The 19,597-nt window shown below is 44.1% G+C and overlaps 1 protein-coding gene across 1 annotated transcript; it reads right to left on the bottom strand.

Moving 5' to 3' along the window:
* Positions 1–1,623: 1,623 nt before the first annotated feature.
* LOC311016545 (thrombospondin-1-like) lies at positions 1,624–10,254 on the bottom strand. The gene is made up of 22 exons (XM_084014296.1): positions 10,090–10,254; positions 9,910–9,993; positions 9,205–9,764; positions 9,018–9,096; positions 8,818–8,907; positions 8,608–8,717; positions 8,143–8,268; positions 7,605–7,701; positions 7,317–7,490; positions 7,046–7,222; positions 6,783–6,956; positions 6,417–6,697; positions 6,113–6,331; positions 5,922–6,029; positions 5,369–5,528; positions 5,139–5,257; positions 4,568–4,802; positions 4,223–4,450; positions 3,866–4,137; positions 3,681–3,778; positions 3,431–3,570; positions 1,624–3,333 (listed from the first exon to the last, which is right to left on the bottom strand). The coding sequence occupies exons 2-22, from the start codon at positions 9,971–9,973 to the stop codon at positions 3,326–3,328; spliced, it is 3,519 nt and encodes a 1,172-aa protein (XP_083870422.1). The 5' UTR covers positions 9,974–9,993; positions 10,090–10,254; the 3' UTR covers positions 1,624–3,325.
* Between the last annotated feature and the right edge of the window lie 9,343 nt (positions 10,255–19,597).

Raw genomic sequence — 19,597 nt, 5'->3', positions numbered from 1 at the left:
CGTTTCATTTCCGTTGCGTCACCTCTCTGACACGGAGCTCCGCCCTCTTGAGGGCGCACCAACACCTGCTGCTGATTCATCTTATTTCTTCTGTCATATTCTCACACAGATACATAAAAAATAAAATTACTAATAAACATTCAGAAAAGACACGTGCACAAAAAACAACGTTGTTACACTAATGAGAGTGAATGTAATTTGCTGCCTCCTCCCTGATAATGGTTTTTTATCCTAATTGGTCTCCAGGGTTTTCATTATGCAGCTTCCCATTGTTTTTATTTGTGTTTCTGCCTCTGCATGAGGAAGCAGAGCAGCAGGACCACCCTTTGTATTATCCTAAGTATCAGAGATGAGGACAGAAAATTGCTGCCATTAAATCTAACAACCAGGTACTGTGATAGTTCACTTGAGCATTCCTTTCATTCCTGCCTCTATAGGTGATCCGCTTCGAAGTGGGTCAGATGAGGAGGATCCTCTGAAACTGGACCCTGTGTGACCTCTTTCCAGCTTAATGTACTTTTTTTCTCCAGTGACAATAGATGGCCGGCCTTGAGAATGATGCCTTTTGGTTTGTTTTGTTGAGCTGTTGACACGGTTCCTGTTTGCTCCCGCTAGCACAGTGTAAGTAGCAAGCCTGCACCTGGCTGATCTCGCCCCAAAGGTCCTGCTTTTCCTCTCTCTGGACACCTACAGGCCTGTTCGCCTCACTCTTCACCTCACCCACACACTCTGACCCCGTCTAAAAGGCAGGGAATTATCTCACATTCCTCTGGGCTGAAAACAAGCCGGCCAGGTGAGCCTGCAAGGTCGAGAGTCCCGCTATCAGTGGAAACTACCGATCAAATGGAGCACACGCAGACATTAGATCAGACTTCGTACTCATTTCTTAGATACAAACGCAGCTTTGGTGTCATTTTTGTCCATTTTTACAAACACTGTGTGTGTATTTGACACAATATATCTTCAGTAGGGAAGATATGCTGCTCATTTTTGGGGTAATGGAAACACAGTGAGCTCAGAGTGGGAAGAATGAGGTCACTCCTAATGTAAAGAGACCCGCAGCATACTGAGACTGTCTGGGTTTTCTGGCACGACCCTCTCTGGTGCTTTAGATTACGACTCTTTCAGGCCCTGTGAAACATCTAAATTAGCAGTCTGATATACGGCTGCAGGGTCTTATAGCATAACAGTCAGCGAGTGACAGACCAAGTCTATAGACACCTCATCAGCTTGAGTTTTATTGAGACATTATTATGAAAAAAAAAAAGGAAAAAAGGGAATTTCAAGTGAGTGAATTTATCACTCGTCCAAAATTCCTCATGTCGAAGTCTCACGTGGAGCTTCGTCGTTTGAAGGTGAAAGGTGATGCCGGCGTGATGTGTAAGCAGATCTGTATGGATGAGCTGTGTAAGTGGGTTATACTTCATGTTGAGTTTCCCCGCTGTTGACTCCCAAGGTTACTCCCTTTCTCCAAGGCTTCACAGGACTCCACTAATGGATTCCAGTCACTTGACACAGCATGGCTCAGCTCCTTCTGCTTTTGTAGACCTCAATCAGAGGAGATATGAAAGTCTTGAGACTATTTAACTGTTTGTTTGCTCAAAAAGACACCAACCAACCAACTTTTTTTAAAGTGTTTATTGTTCAATTGACATTACAAAATACCAGGTAGGAGTATAAACAGCACTTTAGGTAGAAACTATCGTACAAAGTTTATAGAAAAGCTTCACTAATAATAAAAAAAAAAGACATACAAAAAACAAAAATAACAAAGACATCCTCGTGTCAGTGTGCAAATAAGTTTATACAGACAGAAACGCTTCCATATGAGGCTACGCTTCTAGATAAATTATTTAAATAGCATATATCTACACAAATGAAATAACCTCAACATTAAACAAACATAATAACTTATCAAAACAAATGCACAGGAAACACATTTAGCACGACATAGTCAAGACAACATTTTGTTTAATCCTTTACGTTCCTGTTTGGGCTTCTACAAAAATATCTTATATACAGTATACAAATAATACTAAAGTCTTGCTAAAAAAAAAAAAGGAAGCCAACCAATTAATCCTCTGATGCTAGACAAGTGATTCTTGTGCATTGCTGGCCTCAATACAAAAATAATTAATGAGGTAATATTTGTACATAAAGGGTTTCCTTTGATTTCTCCCTTGTTGGAAATGTAGGCCTATACACACAAGCTCAGACACACCAGTCATGCACACTGTGCAGAAGCAGAGTATTTAGAGATACCTATCTTTTACTTTTTTGCTGTTTCTCAGATGTAATTCCTTATCTTTCCATATGTATCGATTTCACTTATTTGGAACAGGTTGCCGACAACATTTTTAAGATGCAGAGATGAGGACGATAAAAAGCCTCTACGATGAATAAGTAAATACAAACAGCCATACAATGGTTTACTCTTGTCAGGAAATAGACTGGCCGTCGTTGTTTACGTCCCGTGACAAATTCAGTAAAGATCAAAGGTATTAACATAATATTTGCTAATAACGAACTGTTCCAAAGCAGTGTTCAGTGCGTCTGCTTCGGGGCCCTGTGCTGTCCTGAAATTTGTGCTCTCCTCATTTCTTCTAGTGCTCTTTCCTGAGAAGATGGGTGTTTTTGGCTAGCCTTTGGCCAGCCCTAAGCCTCGGCTAAATACCAGACCTGGTGTGTACAGGTCTGCTGGGGGGATGAAAGAAATCAAGATGGAAAAAAATGATAAATTATGCTGTTGTCTTCGAAACTATGCTAGTTGGGTGGCACACATTCACAAACACACAAACAACATTCGCTCTCTTTGATAGTAACAGTCAGTCCATACTGTCCATGGTCCCTCAACAGTTCCTTCAAGGGGCACACTTACCCCGGCCTAAGAAAGTTACTGCTTTCTTCATACTGAAACAAGCCTCTCTTGAGTCCACAGCAGATGTCTATTAATGCTCAAAAGAAATATTTAACATATTAAAAACACTCTATCCTTTGGTCCCTCGTCCACAGAGGGGTACCGCCGACAGTTCAGGTGTGCAAAGCAATAAAATAAGGGCTCCCCCTTCAATGCAGGTCAGAGCAACAAAGTGAGAGGGCCAATTTCTTCTGAGCAGAGCTGCGCTCACAGTTTGTGTTTGGCGCAGACTCGTCGTTGAACTTTCGTTTGGCTAAAATCCCGAGGTCCGTTGACCTCACATCAGCTGACTTGCTCATCATTCCTCCAATGTGCAGTTCTCAAAAGGTAAAAAGTTAAAGAGATATTGATCTAGGTCTTATATTATATATTCATACCGACGGACGTTCTACTGGAAGGCTGGTCCAATTATGTATCTGAAAGAAACAAAAGAAAGAAAACCGGTTACAAAATAGGTCCAAGGCGAGGAAGCATTTTCTTTTTTAAAATATCGAGCGTCGCTTATGGGCTTACCTCTACATTCGTATTTGAGGTCGGAGAAGTAAACCATCTCCTGAGAGAAGACGTACAAGCCTAGTCGCCCACCAGCGTACGTCTTGTCGAAGATGTTTCCAGAATCAGCCATGATCCTCTTGCCTTCATACATGACCACTCTAAAACACAAAATGGAATCGCATGAGCTCATTGCCATCTTGATACACATCATGCAGATTTGTCATTGGAAAAAAAAAGTGGGGGCATGCTTCTGAGGTTTTGAAATTACCTAATAAGTCCGGACTTGGGTCTGTGGATCAGATGCCATCTGTAGGCAGTGAAGTCCTTCCAGCCGATCTTCTTGGGGTCGTGCCACAGAGTGCGCACCTGAAAACCATGAAATGTGATGGTTAAAATGAGAAACATTACGTTGAACGATGTCTTGAATCCTGAGTCCAACGAATCTGCTCTCACCTGTCCCGGGGTGTCTCCGGTATGCCACAGGGCGTTCCTCAGATGCTCACCAGGCCCGGTGGTGGAGTTGACCACTTTGATGGACAGGCCAGAGTAGCCCTGAGCTTTTGTGGGCATGGGGGACCAGTAGGTCTGTGTGATCTGCTTCCACATCACCGTGTAGAAGCGTGAGCTGGACTGGTAGCCAAAAACGAAGCCAGCGTAGTCGTCGTCTCTGTCCGTGTTGATGAAGAACGTTCCACTGAAGTCCACCGCATTGAACTCATCGTAACCTGAAGTAAGAGAGAAGGTGGTTTAGAGGCGGTTCGCTGCAGCTTTGTGTCGTTGCAGCGAGATGTCTGCCTGCGTCTTACGCACCAACAGCAATGCCGGGGTCACAGTTGACGGTCTGCACCAGCTCCTTCCCCTGATGTCGGACCACCCAGTTGGGGTCAATCTGCGAGGTGCCCTTGGGGTCCAGAGGAACCATTTGGAATCTGCGGAAGTCCGTTTCACTGATGGCAAAGTTCTCTGGGCACACGTCGTAAATGTCCAGAACATTGTCTTGGTCAAAGTCGTCTTTGCACACATCACCACGGCCATCACCTGAGAGAGGATTTGGACATCACAAAGACGGGTTAGGAATGATAAAACTTCAATGAGATAAACGGCACCAGTGTTTCAAGAGGGCACATAGGACACAACGTCGAGGGACTGACTCACCATCAGTGTCCAGCTGGTCGGGGTTAAATGCCAGCCTGCAGTTGTCTTTGTCATCAGGAATGCCGTCGTTGTCATCGTCATGGTCGCAGGCGTCGCCCTTGCCATCCTTGTCGTGGTCTGCCTGGTTGGCGTTGGGTATGTAGGGGCAGTTGTCCAAGTTGTTCTGGTGACCGTCCTCGTCAATGTCCTGGTTGTTGTCGCACTTGTCTCCTACGAGATCCGAGTCCGAGTCGAACTGTGGGAGAAAAGCATTCCTTCATGATGAGATTTCCCACTGGCACCATAAAACTCTCACATCAAATAACTCCCTTCACTGTTTCTCAATATGAGTGTCGTCACTGATTTAAATGTAGCCCCTTGTTTTCAGGAATGCGCGCCTTCAGACAAGCGTCCAGTGTCCTTGCACCTCAGCATAATTACACATTCAGATTTGATCACAGGTGGGTGAATAGAGAGGAGGATTGCACTGTTTTTTCCATCACATTACTTCCTTTCATTAACGCTGGGACTTCTACATGAAATGGGACATCCATCTGTGTTACACAGGGAGGTAATTAAATGATGACGTTACCTGATCGGGGTTGTGCTCCAGAGGGCAGTTGTCACAGTGGTCTCCCACTCCGTCCCTGTCGGTGTCTCTTTGGTCCACATTGTAAACATACGGGCAGTTGTCGTTCTCGTTCAGAATGCCTGTTGTGTAAAAACACTCGTCTTAGCCTTCGGGACTCTGCAAATGCTTTTTATGGTGAAGGAAAGGCATGGAACCCAACTCGAATGGAATTCAGAGAAACCACAACTCACCATCGCCATCGATGTCGACAGCGCAGGCATCCCCCTCTCCATTATTGTCGGTGTCGGTTTGGTCGGTGTTGGCCTCGAACACACAGTTGTCACAGCGGTCGCCAATGTCATCTCTGTCGGCGTCATACTGGGCAGGGTTGTACACTCTTGGGCAGTTGTCCTAAATTCATAGAGAAATAGCAAATCAAATGAATAAAATGGACCATTACTCAAAGAAGTGATATCTAAACGTGAAAAACTCTGCTTTTCATTGCTTGTTTTCTCTGCAACTTTTGCTGGAATGTGATATTCCACTGCAAGCGAGCTGGTAATTTTTACCGCAGCATTTTTCTTGCCCAACTTTCCAAATCCACACGAAGAAATTATGGGCTACAAGCCACCTCGTCCTCAATTCTGGCTTTATCCTATGCTGCATGTTTTCCACTCTCTGGTGAAAGCTCTAAAACATAGAGACTTGACATTCCTGCTGGCCAAAGAAAGGATGGCTGCTGCTGATTGCTATGTCTGGTCACTGAGGAAAGCACACTTCGGGGCTAAAAATAAGCTGACTCACCCTATCATCGGGGATCCCATCATTGTCATCATCATGGTCACATTCATCACCCAGGCCATCTTTGTCATGGTCTTCCTGGCCGGAGTTGGGGAGGTTGGGGCAGTTGTCCTGTAAAGGAACAAAGGAGCGGTTAAGGAGGCGTGCGTCACAATAACAGAGTGCAGATAGCGGCCATGTGGGGGTCTGGCTACCTTCTTGCAGTGGTAGGTGGCGTTCTCCACACAACGCAGGTTAGTGTTGGGCCATCCGTCCAGGTCAGTGTCCTCTCCGCAAATACGTCCGTTCCCGGCATAGCCTGGCCGGCACTCGCAGCGGAACATGGACTCGGAGAAAACGCCCAGGTAGATGCAGTTTGCATTTTTATGGCAGTCGTGGCTGCCATCTTGGCAAGGGTTACGAGGTTTGCAAACCTAAAGAAAATGACAGAGAATTAAAAAAAAATGCAAACAGCTAGCCTAGCAGCCACACACGCAGTGAGCAAGTAATAAATCAAACCTGTTTTTTAGCGGTTGCCTGTTCCACTCCTCTTCCGAAGGGCTGAGGACCGGAGAAGCGTGCAGGGCAGGGCAGGCAGTTGTAACCGGGCTCAGTGTTCTCACAGAGGTGGACGCCGTTGTGTGTGTGGCAAGCGTCGTGGACCTCTTTACACTCGTCCACGTCTTTGCAAGTGATGCCGTTTCCAGAGAAGCCGAGTGGACACCTGCCGCACTTGAAAGAGCCATCGGGGAAGCTGGTGCACTTGGCGCCAGGGAAGCATGGGCTGGAGAGACAACCATCTGTAGAGAATAAAAAAGGATTACTTAAAATCCAATCTATTATGAACAATGCCCTGCTTCTTTAATATTTGCTATAAATGCTTACCAATAGGGCAGTCTTGTTTGTTGCACACTTGAGACACAGAAGCATCACCGACGCAATCTTTCCCTCCGTATTTGGGGACGGGGTCTGAGCAGAGACGTTTGCGTGTCTGGACTCCTCCACCACAGGTAACAGTGCAGGTGTCCCACGGTGACCAGGGTCCCCAACCTCCATTGACTGAAAAGTGTCGTTAAAAACAACATTCAGTTTGTCCCCCTGCAATTCAGACTCTCTAACATGCTGGTTTTATATGAAATTCAACTCACTGGGACAGGGTGACTTTTGGCAGATTTCAGTTTGGCGTCCTTCTCCCTGGCAGTCCATGCCACCCATCTGGGGGGTGGGGGAGTTGCAGAGGCGTATCCGGGTGATGACCCCTTCCCCGCAGGTCACAGAGCACGAAGACCACGGCGACCAGTGGCTCCAACCGCCGTCCTGCTTGACTGTGAGCAATGCATGCGCAATTAATTCATCATCCCCTCCGACGGAGAATATTTAATATCACAATGGCTGCGTAAAGAATGCTGAGGGACTTACAGCGTTTGTCACATTCCTGGGGGTAGCAGTCACGGGTCTGGACAGAGGTGCCCTCACAGTTGCTGTTGATGCGGTCACAGGAGCGTCCACGCTGCTGGATGCCCCTGCCACAAGTCACCGAACAATGGGTCCAGTCAGACCAGGGGGACCAGCCGTCCTCTGCATAGTCACTTGCTGTAGAGGGGGAGAGAGGGGGGGGACATATCGTCACCTTGGGGAAAAAGACATCAAGGAGGAAACGAAGAAAGTCCAATTGAAAGTTCCGAGCAGATTCAAAAGGAAGCTTACGTGTTCCACAGCGAGGGCAGCACTCTCCGTCGGGCACGGTGGCGTTAGCGCATGGGATCAGAGGGCAGGAGATTTTGCGACATATGGTAGCAGAGTTCTGGATGGAGGAACAGCTGAATTAGTACAAGGATAACGAGTGAGCGGCCTGGTTGACTGGCTAGAGAACTGGGGCTCTTCCAAGCCTAATTGCTATATTTCACAATGGAGGGATCTTTATCAGGGACATGACACTCCTGCTGTGTCGATGGAAAACATAATCCTCACCAACACTCTCCCACCAACACCTAACTAATTACACAATACATGAGCAAACTTCACTAGATGCTGCAGGTGGGGGGGGGAAGGCCCCATGCTGCTTCGTTGCGAGCTGAGAGAAGGTGTCAATGGCTTTCAGACAGAAGCGACGCCGTTATAAAGGGAGGCGCTAACATAAACACTATTATCACTTCATTACAGCCGGGAACGCGGCGGCGTCTCGACACAGCTGTTCCTGGCTCGTTTAAAGGTTGCGTTCTGGCAGGTGTGGGGACTCGCTCACCTGGCAGGTGCACTCGGTGCAGCCGTCCACGGTCCATTCGTCTTTGTCCTGGTGGACGATGCCGTTGTGGATGCAAATTCCACCGTAGATTTTGATCTTGTCTATCGCCTCTCTGCTTTCCTCAGACTGGAGGGGAAAACAGAGAGAGAGAGAGAGAGAGAGAGAGAGAGAGAGAAATGCTCAGGATGGAAAACTCCAACTTTGCCAAAGTTCCAATACAAACGCATCACTGACTGACACTGTGATTAAGACATTGCTTGACTGTAGCGAAGCAGTGCAAACGCAACTGTTGGCCAAACATATTTGTGTATTCACACGGGTCTCATTAAGGACTCGGCCAAGGGGTCGCCATTACGGCGACAAGTGGCGAACGCACTGGGAACGCAGAGGGGAAGACAGAGGTGGGAGGAAAAAGAGAGAGTGACTGATGACAAAGAGCGGACCCTGACGGCCCTCGGAGCTCACCACTTTCTGGAGGTTGTTCGACAGCACTTTGACCATCATGCCGAGTCCCTTGAGCTCCTTAAACATGCTGGCGATGTCATCGCAAGAGAAGCCGCAGACGGATTGAGGATCTGAATGAGAGGAGAGAAGGGTCCAATAAATGATTCCACCTCTTAAGGCTTATAATGGTGAGTAGAACAGAGAGGACACTTTGGGGAGGAGAGGTCTCACCTTTAGCTTTGTGGCCGGTGTAATCAGTCCTAATAGCAGGGCTAGAGCCGTTGACCGGGTTGTCCAAGGTCATGAAATCAGTTAAGGTAGCTGCAGGGGAAAAGAGGAGAGAAGCCACATTCATTTCTATTCACTGGAGCACAATGTGGTAGAATTAGATTCATCCAGTTAAGGGCAGTTGATGTGTTTTTCAGACTCACCTCCACTCTGGCATCCCTTATTTCTCAGTATGGCATTAAGGGTGGTCCCAAAGACAAAGCGCACATTTTGAAGCACTCCCTGTTGGATAATAAATTCCAGTTATGAGACAAATCTATTAAACTTTTTTTTCCCTTACAGCAGTCATTCTGCGAGTAATATTTCTGAGATAAACGCTGTAGAACTTACCATGAATCTGTCCCTACTGGCTCCCTTTCCAATCCTGAGCCTGGCGATGTCCGCCACCTCCTGGGACAGCACTTTGGTGATGGGCAAGTCCATCTCTGAACCGTTGATCTCATCGCAGCCGACAAAAAGCTGAACGCGGTCATCCTGAACGAACAGCGTGATGTTCTTCCAGTGTCCACTGGCCAAATCGGCATCCTCGATAGACACGACCCGCTGCTGGTTCATGGTGGAGTAGACCACATCCAGGGTGTTCGCCTTGCCGTTGGAGATGATCTCGAAAACGGGTCCGGATCCGTCGGTCTTCTCGATAGTCAAGAGGCTGCCTCTGGTTTTCTTGAACTGCTTCAAGTTGACCAGGAGGAGGAAGCCCCTCTCAGCCTGGATGGAGTCGAGGAGGTCCCTGAGGGTGCTGTCGGGGACCGGGGGGATCAGGTCTGCATTGAGGACCTTGTATGCAGGGCTGTAGGGATCGGCACCTTTGACCAGACTCACTCCGTTATGTCTCTTGTTTACCCGGGCCAGATCAAATAAGTCGTACACACTGTTGTCATCTCGACTCTCTGAGGTCATAGAAAAGAAAAGGCATTGTCAGTGTTTTTCTCTCCTAATAAAATAAAGTAAAAAAGAGACCCCAAAGTTATTTACTAGGGCTATACACCACCAATACATCACAAGAGAAGAACTTCATTAAAATTCCATTCTCACCTGCAATTCTTGCGCCTTCACAGCTCCAAAGCATCAACAGCAAAAAGATGCCACACAGCATCATGTCCAGATCTCAAGTGGTCCCTATTTCAAACCAAGAATAACAAACACTTTACGGGACTCGTTCAGGCTACAATCTTCTCAATAAATAATGATAATAAGAACAAATATTCTACAAACCTTTGAGATGAAAATCCCCTCTGAAAAGTAAAAAAAAAAGTTTCTGGAAAAAAAAGTCCGATTATTTATCCCGTTTCTCTTCCTTCAGCTCAGTCGGTTTTGTGAAGATGGTCGCAAAGTCTCTGTGAGCTCCCGTCCGGGATTTATTCCGGTGTTTGGACTTCTTATTCCACTGACTTATCCTGCCGATTCAAGTGCTATTTAAACAGTTGGAGGACATTCCTGAGGTCCCGCCTGGACCAATGGGGACGGCTGCAGCGGAGAGGGACGGACTAGTTTCCTTACCTCACAGACGGTCGGAGTAACATCCGAGACGGCGCACACGCGGAGGAGAAACGCATTCCTGAGCTGAGTTTCCATCACCGGACAAATATTTCACACACGCACTGGAGCCAAAACTTGGTCGTTTCCGGTCGAATTAAAATCGAACGATTCATCAAATCATCTTAACTTTATTAATAAGTCATTTTCTAAAAAAAAGAAAAGAAAAAAAAAGATTCATTTTTCATATGATTTACAGTAAGTAGCCCAATAAGTCAGTAGACTGGTAATACAAAACCAGTAATGAGTGGATTTAAAAGTGATACAAAACAATAAATTATGTTCTATAACTTGCAGCCGTGTGTTAATTCCAGCTCATATTTATGACATGCAGAAGGCTATTTAGCTGCTGGTTTATGGTGTGCTTCTCTTTCCTAGTGTGCTGTTCCTTGTCTGGCCGCTAGAGGACTCATTGAGTAATGAATGCGAGTGAGAGGTAAGAGGATACTTGTCCCTGGGCCGCTTTATAGGTCTACCTATAAAGTGTAAAAATAGTTCAAGGAATGTGTGACACATGCATGTCCGCACCAAATATGTTTTTAAGCTTGAAAATCACTTATTGAGTAGAAATACTACAATACATATGTAATCGTTGTATCATGAATGCCAAAGGTAGATTTACATTAATGTGAGAGAATCCAAATAATACATTCATTTATTTATTTTTAAATTAAGAATCGCCAAAGAGTCTATATGAAAGTGTATCTAATTTTTTTTTTTTGTGCTTGTGTCCAAAAAGATGGCAGAACACATCTGAAGGGTTGTGACATGATTCATCGGATAGGAAAGAGGGGAAAAATGTATTTGCGAAATATTGGATTCATTTAATTCTTTGGGCCTAGAACATGTAATTAAATTGAATAAGCTGGGAAGTTTAGAAGGAAAGTGTTTCTTTGTGTAACTGGGGCCTTTTCGGTGTGAATTCATTTAAAATCTAACTAATCAATTATTGTCCCTGAAATGTAATGTGATAGAAGTGGTATAAAACCGAAGCACTCAAGTACTGTAAAATACAAGTACCTAAAAACAGTACTTGAGTAAATGCACATTTCACCACTGACCATACCATTCCATTGTTAAGACTGTGTTTATAAGCATTTTTGAAATTCTTATGAACTCAAAATATTTGCTCAGATTCCTTCCCAATCTTGACGTCACCACCAGGCCGATGGAGGTAAAGGTTAATGGCTGAGCATTTAAGCTATGACCTCTGACCTCTTTCTCATCTCTCCCTGTCTACCAATCTTCAATCTAACAGGCTTGCGTCACATAACCCCCTGACCAAAGATGCTTTTGGCTTCTTTTTCTAACCCTTTAAGTCCAGCCAGCAAGCAGACTTGTGGATCCAGAGGAAAGTTGAAGAGAGAGTGTGTGACACAGATGAGCTATTGTCTAAAATAGGTTAGATATATGGATCTGTTATTGTGATACGACTCAACATCTGGATACCTGGTCTTCAGCTGGTGTATATTTTTTATGATCTCTGTGATGTGTAGGATTTACAGCATGTAGCAATCCACCGGAGTCATACGGCAGTAATGAGGCTTCACCCGTCAAACTGTCATTCAAACGGAAAATGGCTCCATGGAAATTGGATGAAGGGCGGGATAAGAGTCTTTGGTGTCATGGGAAAGATTTTTGGAGATATCGTAGGCAGGTGTGACCGGTGCCATCCCCGTGGGCGTGACTGTGAGCTCACGGCGTGGGAGGCGTGGAAGTGACAAGACTGTGTTGGAGGCGACTTGCCAAGCTCTGATCGACACCCACTGAAGGGAGCCAACATACAGCAGAGGCAGATAGCAAGTGTTTACTCTGTTTGCATCCCTTAGCGATAGTTTCCGACCGGGGGCGCTTACACACACTCGTCAGTGAGTGGGAGAGGCCTTTTGTGTTTAATCGCAGAATTTCTCTGGTCCCGACTGCATGGGATTGAGATAAAACACCTAAACAGACAGAAAAAATGACCTCATAGTAGTTCAATCTGTTTCTGCACCCCACTTGATAAGCTATGTCCCAGAATATGTTTATTATTAATGTGATAATTTATAATATATTTACAAATACATTTCTGTCCAGTACCAGCAAGTCTGTACTTTCTACTCCTTACATTTTCAAAACAGGCACGTTCCTTTAGTAGGCATTTGAGGGGATTTTTTTTTCTTATTAATATGACACGAGATTCAGTTGGCCTTGCAAAAAAACAAAAAAACAAAACAAAAAAAAACACAGCCAGTAGAAATGTCTTTCAAAATGCTACTTTTTTATTTTGAGTACATTTCCAGTGCTTTTTCCACTTTTACTTGAGTAAAGTAGTTGAATCAGTACTTCTACTTTTACCATCTTTTTGTACAAAAGTATCTCTACTTCTATAATATACAATGTCTGTCCTTTTGACACCCCTGACTTAAGAAACAAGAAAGCTGCTGATGCAGGCTTTTCCTCTGAGCACCAGGTCTTCAGACGATCTTACTCGGGCTGCGTGTTTTTACTTGAACAGATCTGAAAGATTCGAGACCTTAGATCTCAAATAAAACATGGCACCTCGGGGCACAATCAACGATAACACTCCAACACGGTGTCTATAATGTGTACTGACATAATGTAATGGGTAGTCAAGCAGGCTTGGGACTGGCAACAGGTATACAGACAAAACTGTCAAAACAAATGCAAAGGAATGATAACAGTCAGGATATCAAAGGAAGATCTCTATGGCAACGCAGACAATCCAACAAACAGCAGTGAGAGCTCCACGTTATATATGCAGGAAGGTGATAGGATCAGATATCATTAAAGTTATTACTGCACTATATTTAACATTGCTATTTTATATTGCCTCGGGTTGAAGCTGGTTGAACCAGCTACATGAAAGACGTCATGTATTAGTGACACATTCTCCAAAATATGGGTGATTTATGTTTGCATTCCAGTAATAAACACTTATCTCATCTTTTTTGTGTAATTAACAGTCTATTACAATTGTGATATGCAATATCTTAGTGTCAAGTGGAAAAAAAAGTTACTACAAATAATAGAGAATCAGAGCACTCAGGATGTTAATACTTTCTAAATGTTCTAATTGATAAATCTGTGCTATTTTATGGTCTATTAAACACTTTATTCGTCCACTCGGTGCAAATCAAGCCAATGTTGGTTTTTTCCCATCTTTAAAGCTTCATCAGTTCTGTGTTTATGACAGCATGGTAACAGCATGCTGAACTGGAACACCATCTGAGGATGGGCCGTTAATAGGCTCGATGTGACGCAGCGAGCCAGCGTTATCATGCAGACAGGTTAAGACTTTCTGCTGATATTTCCCATAACGTGCGATGACTAATTCATCAGACATTTGAAGTCTGTGCCGCTGTTAACCTGGAAAGGCTCAATTATAATGTCCCCTGCAGCTGTCTTTTTTTTTTCCAATGTCAGAAAAACAAGTGCGTTTAGCGCAAAAGAAAGGTGTGTACGAGAGGCCAGCATGTATTAACAATATTTTATTTGGCAACTGGGACTCGTCGAAGGCATCACCCTTATCTGCTACAAATCATGTCAGAAAAGGGGCGTGGGGGGCAAGCTTGTATTAGTCATGGATGGTTTGGAGAAAAAAAACTACAACAACTTGACAGGGAGAGAGGAAAGTGGGTGTAAGGGGCCTGTATGTCTACTAGTCATTGACAACACCATGAGTCACTCTATCTGCTGGTCTCCAGCCAGGTTAATAACTGGTTATCTTTGATCTTGGAAACAACTGTGCATTCATGTTAAAGCACGTACATTCATCCAAGGTCAGGTCTACACTGAAATTTGTGTGCAACAGTTTCGTAACTAACTCCTGCATGAGAAACAAAAGATATCATTTATGAAAGAATCTTTTTTTTTATGCCAAACTGGACTAATTTTTTCATTCTTTCAGCTGTTTTGTCTTTGGCACATGCCAGTAAACTCAAATGACTCGGGCTGGTTGCATGTTGTAAATCAGTGATTATAATCCACTCTTGGCCTCGGAGGGACAAAAGAGGGAAATATGGATATTACCGGTGGCTTTGGGGCTGGTGAAAATGATGTCCTGTGAAACAGGATTATAAGAACCTGCTCTGTCTGTGGTTAAACCCAGTTTGAAAATAATCTGTGTAAATGCTTTCCAATATTTCGCACTTACGCGCCATTAATCTATCATCCTCGATGTTTAGACGTTTAGCTACACATTGGATTTCAGTTTCGGGGAATCTGTTTTGCTAAAGACGCAGAGAACCGGAGAGGGATTAGACCTTCTTGTGGCGGCCCTAAACTAGCTCATCCTTGGATGTATGCGTGGAAGAAAATGATTAATTGGCCGCAGCGAGTCTGCTTGATTCCGGCAAGTGATGTCAGAGTCTGATTATGTTGGACGGACGCTCTGAAAAGGTTGTCTTCTCTTACGGTTTACGGACCGACACCAAGTCATCCGTGGTGCTCCTCGCATGCCAGCAGTTCAAGCACAGAGAGCTTTGGGCCTGGTGAGTGATGGCGGTAAATGACTCTGCTGTCCTGTGACGTTTCTCCTGCTAAACGCACACCTTTGACTAATGGGCTGACAGACCACACATCACTCGATCTGTGAGAAAGAAGAAAACTGTACGCTGGAATGTTAAAGGACTATTCAAAGTGCCACGATCGAGTGTTTGGTTTGTGAAGGAACGGAGTGTCATCACGCTGTTCCCGATGACCACACAAGTGGATAACAGCTTTCTTTGGAAAGTCTAAATGGTTCGATAAACCTGTACTGTAAGGCTTTACCCAGGCAGTTCATAGTAGAATAGAGGCAGCTGCCTTGTTGGAGATTAGTTAAAACTTTATGGAGATAGAACGAAGGGTGATCAGTTTATAAATTTGTGTTTCTGTCTACCTCCACCAATATTCACTCTCCTTTAAGCTCTGTTTTGGTCACCAAATCCTGAGAACGCTTTCTGGCACTGGGCTAAATGATTCAGTGATAACTAATCGCTAGCAAGCGAAGCAGCTCTGAGGTGTTTCGTAATAAAAGTTCAATGTCTTCTTATCAGAAGGAGACATGGAGATTCAGTCACAGGAAGCTGGATATGTCATTTAATTTACTGTCAAACAACATATTCTGATGCAAAAAAGGAAATATTCAGTTGAAAGTCATGGTGATACCTTCTTCTGCAGTACGTCCGTGCGGTTTTTCCATTCTTTCATCTCTAATCATCAGTAATTTGGACACATCTGGTTCCATTGTAAAACACCAGATTTCACTTAAAGTGAGAACGTCTATTTTTATTTTGACCACCGGGAATTGTGACTCGGTCTTCAGTGCATGTGAACTTTTAACACTCCTGCTGCACAGACATGGGTTAGTTGTCACTGCATAGACGTTAGAGGGAAGAGATCCTTTGCAACTCCTTCTAACAGAGCACCATCGTAGCCCGTCTCTCCCACAATCCCCTCAGTAGGAAACCGTAGCTTTATAAAGCAAATATCTCACTGATGATATTGTGCATTGGGCTGTACAGAACAAACTAAAAGTTAATGGCACCATTTCCTCCTCCCACACACACATTTACGGTTGAGACTTGCTATGAGACCCTGTTTTCCTTGGCCTTCTCTTAAAATTCCACACCAATTTTAGGAAGTGCGCTCACGCCATCTCGACCCTGAAGGATATTAAAGTCCTAGTGAAACAGCTTCCAGTGATGGCAGCCAGGTGAGGTCAAGCTTGTCCACGCTGCCACCTCTGCAGGCACTAAACAAAGCACTCAACAGTCAGTACAGTTTGCATCTTTCCCATCATTGGTTTGTTGCGATGCAGAGTCTAATCCTGTTAAGATAATGGAGTTAGCTATGAGCCCACAGGGAGCCCTGCCATGGTGTGATTTTAAACACCTAGTGCTTTTTATTTCGCTCTTTAGTAGCAATTTACTCCTAGATTACGCTTGTATATAAAAAAAAAGCACATCTTCACTTCTTCGACCCCACAGACACAAGGATGCGTCAGCCAAATTCATGCAGTGCAGGCAAACTTTATTCAAACCCTAAATTAAATGTATTTTATATTCTAGTGGAGCAGAGATGTGGAAGAATATTTCCACTGTATTTCTGCAGCCATAAAAAAACACCATTGAGGCTATGGTTTGAATATTGAATAACAACTGATGTGTGCTTCACCTGCAGGAAGCCTTGAAGTCCACAAAAAAATGTACTGCATGTGCAATTTTTCGGCCTTTTAGCTCTGTTTTGGTCTCCACCAACTCCAGAGACAAATATTTGTTTTAGCTGCTCAATGCGTCTGTATCTTCTAGAGCTACTCGCTAACTTTGCCAGTGTGCTGTTTGGTGTGTTTTAGAGCTTTCTTGCTGAAAACAGCTGCCTGGTGAGACTGAATCAAACCAGTAAAGCTGTGGGCTGTAAAAGCCAAAAAATGCAAGAAAAAAGCACTCTGCGAAGCTGAGGGGAACTGCAGAGGTGATGATTATAGATGTGTTCATCAATACATATAGTCAATTTTTCCATTGTTAATACAAAAGTATTGCTAAGTGCAGCTTTAAAGTGACCTTGCGGGAAATATATATATATATATATATATATATATAAAAAGGTGGATTTAAGAGTTTAATCTATGCCTGACTATGTATGACATTTGCATCTATAGTAAAGAAATACATTCATATTCCCTTTGTCAGTATACTAGAATTCAGCCACACATCTTTAGGTCACATATCATTATGTGTATGAGTCTAGCTGAGCAGGTTACACGCTGAGCACTTACTCACGTGTGCTCGGAGATAACGGGGTGTGACGATCAAATGGCGAGCATGTCTGTAAGACATCGTTGCTCATGTATAGGATGAACATTCTTTGCTATTTGGGCAAGAAGATCACAGACGATCCCCCACTGAGGCAGGTTTGGGGGATCTATCTCTTCCACGTCACCCCTCAGAGCACCGGTGGACTTTGGGAGGTAAATGTGTCATTCAATTTCATTTTATGATCCACAACACATTGACTGACCTACTTTGAAGATAACAGAAAAAAACCCTACTTTTACAGTGCTGTTCTATTTTTACTCTCAACCTAAATCATGAAAACCTTTTAAGTGCAGTGCTGTCAACCTCACCAATTTGTGGGGCTCCTTTGCGTGAGTCACACTGCAGATAAAGATTATTTGTGCACACTAGCCACTGATTAGAATCTTAATTTTTTATGATGCAAAATCAGGCAAAAAAGCTGCCGTTTCTTTGGGATTCCTTACATTCTTACAGATGTTTTTGCTCAGCAGAACCAGGTGGGATTATATTTTTCCCCAGTAGCTTTATTGCACAGATTTGCCTAAAGCTATAAGTTACACACCTCTGCACGAGTCCTATCGCACATCAAGTCTGTCTCTCATGACCTGCTTGGAGATGTGTACGACTTTAAAACCTTTAAAAATACATATTGCTTTCAGTGCTGTTTTTTTCTTCTTTACCATAATCTACGCTATACAAACCTTTCTTGTTTGTTTACACGTCGTCCCTCTCCAGACATTTGCATGTGAAGATTGATTGCATGCGCTCTTGCAATTCCATGGCATTTACTTAGAGGGTTTTTCCTATTTGGCATCACTTTTTAAAGGTCTGTAAATGTACCATGAAGTATTTACCGCTGATTCAAAACAGTTGGCTGTGCGGAGTAAGTGTCCACTGTTTTCTGGGGAGCGTGCCATCTAAAGCCATTCCAACTGCTCTTCTCCTGGAAACTAATCAAACAGAGTCTGTCAGGGTCACATGGAAGGAGCTAATTAATGGCAGCAGTATATTTGACTAACTTCTCGATAAAGCCGTTTTTATTTACTGCAGTGGCGAGATGTCTGCCAGGTGTCGCTGGAGTATCGGACAGCAGCTTTCACTGAAAAAGGTTTATTCTGCCATGTGGCATGGATGCACATATGCAAATGAGTTATTCTCAGCCCGCTCACTCCAGGTGTCAGTGACATGATCAAAAAAATGTTCTCACCTCGTCACTTATTCCATTTACCTCTCATTCTTTCCATCAATCCCCTACTTGGACAATCTTTTCATTATCCCCGTATTTTGAATGAACTTGGCAAAGCCAGTACTGTCCCAGAGCCTCACTGAAATCACCGTCGGTGGACTGCTGCCTAAGAATATACCCAAACACAGATACTGTGCCCCCCCCCCCCTCCCCCCCACTGAAGTTCTCAAAGGGAGTGCTGACTACATCTTGAAAATCTATCACTGCACGTTCCTCAGTGTTCTTCCTGCAGTGTTGGGAGCTGAAGTTTAGGCCCAACGTATACATTAAATACACATTGGGTTATTACAGATCCTTGCAAGGTACCACTTCAGTCATTTTAGTGAGGAACTGTAAGCCCTGGTGGTTTAGCGTGTTTCATGGTACAACACTCGTGAGGGGGAATCACTTCGCAGCACATTGACTTCTGAGACAAATGGATTAAGTAAATCCTGGGAATGACAGACCTGAAACATCTCACATTGTTACCGTCAACATTACAAGCACAAGTCAATATGTGTGTGATATATACTATACTATAATGCCAGGTACAACTCCTGAACAGCTCACATATAATAACTCATCCAAACGTGAGTCCTGCTCAGTAGCAGCCCTGGGGTACGAGCTTAGCCACGTGTTGTCTTGGTTACTCAGGAGGACACTAAAACAGACCACACCTGATTATTTTTCTTGTGGTTGAACGTCAGTGAACCACTACACTGTGTTTAAAAGACAGCCGTGCAAGAAAATACAGAGCTGAGCAGGACTATTGGGTAATATATCGTGTTAAAATAAAAGAAGAATGTGGATATACAATTATATTTGAGATTCCCTTCAGTGCCATACTTTTGTCAAAATATTAAGGTTTGAATTCAAATCCTAGCATAAAATGAATGAATTTAGCAAGGCTAATCTTTTCTGGGGATTCCTGGCACAAAGGGCAGGTGCTCCCTTGTCCGTGACATTGCATTACTTTTCCCGGTGAAGCGGCTCAGTGGATTGCTGTTCTCTGACTGGTCTCAACCCTGTGTCCATAAAAGTACATCATGAGCATGAATTTAGGGGTTCATGTTGTTATCCATCAAGTCACAGAGATGACTCGTGTAGCCTACTGGCTGCAATCTGGGTAACATTCATGTTGTGAAAACAGATCAACTCCAAAAACACAGCACTCAGAGGGGCC

The sequence above is a fragment of the Eutrigla gurnardus genome, assembly GCF_963514095.1.
Source record: "Eutrigla gurnardus genome assembly, chromosome: 7".
NCBI lineage: Eukaryota > Metazoa > Chordata > Actinopteri > Perciformes > Triglidae > Eutrigla > Eutrigla gurnardus.
This window is presented reverse-complemented; position numbering and strand designations above follow the sequence as displayed.

Coding starts and splice junctions, on each gene's coding strand:
- LOC311016545 (XM_084014296.1), bottom strand. CDS start 9,973: ATGATGCTGTGTGGCATCTTTTTGCTGTTGATGCTTTGGAGCTGTGAA. Junction 8,269..8,607: donor CGAACAACCTCCAGAAAGTG/GTGAGCTCCGAG, acceptor TTTCCCCTCCAG/TCTGAGGAAAGCAGAGAGGC. Junction 6,030..6,112: donor CCACCTACCACTGCAAGAAG/GTAGCCAGACCC, acceptor GTTCCTTTACAG/GACAACTGCCCCAACCTCCC.